Source organism: Limulus polyphemus, unplaced genomic scaffold (assembly GCF_000517525.1).
Source record: "Limulus polyphemus unplaced genomic scaffold, Limulus_polyphemus-2.1.2 Scaffold1601, whole genome shotgun sequence".
Lineage (NCBI taxonomy): Eukaryota > Metazoa > Arthropoda > Merostomata > Xiphosura > Limulidae > Limulus > Limulus polyphemus.
This window is the reverse complement of record NW_013667211.1, coordinates 35,730-40,634: the sequence shown is the minus strand read 5'-3', so window position 1 is coordinate 40,634 and position 4,905 is coordinate 35,730. Positions and strand designations below refer to the sequence as shown.

At 35.5% G+C, this 4,905-nt stretch overlaps 1 protein-coding gene across 1 annotated transcript in view; it reads left to right on the top strand.

The window, feature by feature from the left end:
- Positions 1–751: 751 nt before the first annotated feature.
- LOC106464258 (solute carrier family 26 member 10-like) overlaps positions 752–4,905 on the top strand; it is a gene marked incomplete at its 3' end in the record, with an annotated part of 36,155 nt that continues 32,001 nt past the window's right edge. The window contains exon 1 of the mRNA XM_013924384.2: positions 752–800. Coding sequence (XP_013779838.2) covers positions 789–800 — 12 coding nt within the window. The remainder of the gene's footprint in view (positions 801–4,905) is intronic.

The following is a 4,905-nucleotide window of genomic DNA, read 5'->3' as shown; positions in this document are numbered from 1 at the left end:
TGTAACGAGGAAGAATAAACTAGTTTTAATTAAGAAAGGACTTGTATCGCTGACGTTTCTCGGAGAGGATTTTTACGGGAAATTATCAAACAAGCAGATATATAACAATACGGTAACTAAAATTTAACACTTGTTTGAAACTCTTGACTTGTATGTTGTTTTCATTTGTCTTCAGAATATAAGAGTGTTTTGAAACGAATAAGAGCATTTCACCGATCTTGGAACCAGTAGTTTCGTTGCCTGTCGAGAAAGTCCCAGAAGTCTGGGCCTATAGGGAAAATAGACATTATATTCTTAAAGTTAAACAAACACATTTCTAATGTCAGTTGTACATATTTCAGGAAACAAGAAACCTTGAGGGCACAACATACCAATAATTGGTATGTGTATGACTGTCAATGGCATGCAGTTTCTATAATAAATAAATAAAGAATAATTGTGTATTTTTCCCTATGGTCCAGACTTCTTGGACACCCTGTACAATATTCATTGTAGAGATTTTTACGAAGAAACTGTGTACTTGTTCACGTTTGAAGGAGACATATAATTCCTAATGCTGTTTTACAAATAACTAATTAAAGTCGTCATTGCACGTGAAATAAGCGTGATAGATCATAGCTGCGACACCATGACGGAGCAGACAATGTATCATCCCATAATAGTTTGCGCAACCTTACATACAAAACCCCATGTTTACTTCCCACGTTAGCATTCAGCACTGAGCGTACCTTCACTAAACAGCCTTTGCTCTATATATGTGCTACAACTTAAGCTAGCTATTTTCAAGAATGGAACGACAGGTAAGATTAGTGTATGGAAAACAGCTGAAAATGCTTATTTTTAATTTACTCCTCCTTAAACAAGTATTCAGTATCAAACAGAAATTGCATTCAATGGGTTTAGACAAAACTTTACTTTAACCAGAAACTGTATACAGTGTGTATCTTATTAATATAATAGTTTACATTAACTAGAAATGGTATACAGTGTGTATCTTCCTTAAACAAAATCTTAAATTCACCCAGGGCCATACCGTGGGTAGTGCCATCGATACGTTTGCAAAGCGCACCAACTCGAAGGGTAGGGGGGGACACCGATTGCTCGATTGACTAACAACGCGAATTAATGGGTTGGACTGGGGGTGCGACTAATTAATATGTCACACAGGGTGACATCAAACACAGATGCGGCACTGTATTTACCATCCAACTGTCTTCAATGTTTATCTTACTAAAACAAAATTTTAGATTCATCAGTCAGTTCTCTTCAGCGTTTATCTTACAAAGAGAAGACCTTACATTTACCAGTCAATTATCTTCAATCTGTAACTTACTAAGAGAAGACTTTACATTAACCAGTTAACTGTCTTCAATAGGTTAATATAAAGTCTTCTCTTAGTAAGTTACAGATTGAAGACAGTTAACTGGTTAATGTAAAGTCTTCTCTTAGTAAGTTACAGATTGAAGATAATTGACTGGTTAATATAAAGTATCTCTTAGTAAGTTACAAGTTAATGTCTTCAATCTGTAACTTACTAAGAGAAGACTTTATATTAACCAGTCAATTATCTTCAATCTGTAACTTACTAAGAGAAGACTTTATATTAACCAGTCAATTATCTTCAATCTGTAACTTACTAAGAGAAGACTTTACATTTACCAGTCAATTATCTTCAATCTGTAACTTACTAAGAGAATACTTTATATTAACCAGTCAATTATCTTCAATCTGTAACTTACTAAAAGAAGACTTTACATTAACCAGTTAACTGTCTTCAATCTGTAACTTACTAAGAGAAGACTTTATATTAACCAGTTAACTGTCTTCAATCTGTAACTTACTAAGAGAAGACTTTACATTAACTAGTTAATTGTCTTCAATCTGTAACTTACTAAGAGAAGACTTTACATTAACCAGTTAACTGTGTTCAATACTTTTCTTACTACGATAAGACTTCACATTTACTAATGTGTATCTTACTATGACAAGACTTTACATTAAAAAAGAAAGTTGTTTTCTCATCTATCTTTCAATAATAAAACTTTATTCATTCAATTTGCTTAAAAGTTTTCACTACTGTCCAGGTATATTTTTCAAGACGTATCCTATGATGCAAATCTTAAAAAAGAATCAGGCAGTTATTTACCACCCAATCATTTGTTCTCGGGACTCGTCTTACTAATCTTTCACCGTTAGCCATTCAGTTATCTTAATGTATCTTACTAATGCAAGCCTTCATCACTAACCAGTCCGATGTCTTCAAAATGTATATTACTCAGGTAATTATTCACCAATAACAATCTTTTGTCTTCATGGTGTATTTTACTAAGGCAGTTCATCATCATTAAACAGTTCGTTGTCTTCAATATGTATATTACTGAGGCAGTTCTTCACAACTAAACAGTTCGTTGTCTTCAGAATGTTCATTACTTCGACAGGTCTTCCCCACTAACCAGTACATTTCCTTCAAGATAGGCTTGGCATGACTTGGTGGATAGGGCGCTCGGCTCGCAATCTGAGGGTTGCGGGTTTGAATCCCCTTCACTGAACATGTTCGCAATTTCATCCGTGGGGGCGTTATAATACGACGGTCAGTCCCACTATCAGTTGGTAAAAGAGTAGCCCAAGGGTTGGCGGTGGGTGGTGTTGAGTGGCTACCTCCCATCTATTGTTAAATTAAGGACAGATAGCGCAGATAATATCCTTCGAGTAGCTTTGCACGAAATTCGAAAAACAAACAAAGCCTATAAAATATATTTTACTCAGCCATCCCAATATAAAAGACTTCCACTTCATGTACAGAGACATCTCAAAAGTAAATAGACACCACGATGTTTATTCAATAGTCATTTAGTTAAGAAAGGCATCCAACGGCTCCCATGGCCAAGTCAGTCACCTGATATGAACCCCCATCGAGCATGTCTGGGCTATACCTGCTCTAGCAGTGAGAAGAAGTTCCAGAAAACCAACGTACCGTGGCGAGCTACTTGATGTTTTGCGTGCAGCCTGGGTCAAGATCCTACAGGAGAAACTTGCAGAACGAGTTAAAGCACTGAAAAATGTTAGTGGCAAATCGACTAAGTACTGATGCACATTTGTAAACATTTTTGTCTAGTTGATAATGTGAGAAAAATGACTATGGAAAAAAATCATGGTATCTATTTACTTTTGAGATGTCTCTGTATACGGACAACTTCTCTTTTACATGTTGACTTTTTAGACACACACTGAGCTCATTGTTCTCAGACATATTTATTTCTTGTGTAGATTTATTGACCGACCCTTGTGTCTCAACGTTGTATCCTATTTCTGTCACTATGTAAATAGAATTGTGTATGCTCACTTGGATAACAGCTTTACGGTGTGCTTTAGTCTTGAATATATTTAGATGTTAAAAAATATTAATTCTGCAGAAGGTAAAACGTGATCCTCACACTGTAACGTAAACCAGAGATTGAATTGAGAGAGAAGTTCTTCGAGTCATAATGGGAAAAATGTTAAATACTTAGTGAATTGACACATTTACCATCCCGCTACTGCTGTACTAGTTAGCATTCGTATTGATAACCTGACAATATTCTTTTTGGAATCGGGACTTTCAGAATGAAGCGTTCTTTATGCGCATGTAGGCTAAACGTCCAGTTCTGAAACTTTTAGGGTTCAGTTATAGCCGTCCATAATTTTAAACTACTGACTAAAGTACAGACAACTAGCATGAAGTATTCACTGCCACAAAGGCTTTAACTAACTCTTTTCACCAAATAACGGGCTTGTCCATTATTTTTATCACGTTCTCTCAGCTAAAAGTGTGGAGCGTATACACCTACATTACGTCTTGAACCTTGGGCCTCTCGACAAGCTAACGACTAGGCCACGCTTGGCCCAGATCAATTTGAAAGTTTGATATTCTATGATTTGCAGTAGAATCCTTTTCTCTACTTGTTATATATTTGAACATCAAAAATAATTATTTCTCTTTTATTAACATATTATTATAACAAAATAAAAATTTTAATACATAAAAACAAAATATGTTGATAGTACTAATATGTGTGTGTGTGGTAGCAAATCACGATATAACTGACAATAATTTGAATCACGTCATTCTTTACTAGCCTATTATAGGTCTCCTTTATTTTTGTGATGTAATGGCATACACACACGTATATCTCTACTAAATGCCATGTTCCACAGTTAAAACGTCCTACTTGTTTATTTCAAGCATCTATCAGTAATTTCTTAACTATTTATTGGGCTTACAAAGGAATCTCGGTTACAATTTGACCACCACTCTAGAGTAAGCCCGTCCACTTCCTTTGTTAATCAATACACCTTTAAATGTCTAGCATAACTTGATGGTTAGGGCACTCGACTCGCGATCTGCGGGTCACAGGTTCGAGTTCCGTCGCCGAACATGCTTGCCCATTCAGCTGTTGAGGCTTTTTACATGACGGTCAATTCCACTATTCGTTGGTAAAAGAGTGACTTAAGATTTGATGGTGGATGGTGTTAAGTAGTTGTTTTCTCTCTAGTCTATCACTACAAAATGAGACGGCTAGCGAAGATAGCCTTTGTCTGCCTTTGCGCAACTATCTGAAATAAATAAAACAAACTAAACTGTTGGAACTGTATTTTCATGTCTCAGCTATAATATGATATTTTAATAACAATCAGTTTATTAAATCAACCACAGGTTAAAATGCATAGAATCGATTAATATGTGTTATCTATAAGCTACCATAATTACAAATAGGGTCAACAAACTAAGAATTGTTATTTACAGAAATGCAGATAAAGAAATTTACTTCATACAGAAGAAAAACGAGGTTTGTTTATTGTAAAGCGCAAAGCTATCGAAACCCAATTTTTATGTTAATAGCCCACAGATTTGCCGCTGAGCCAGCA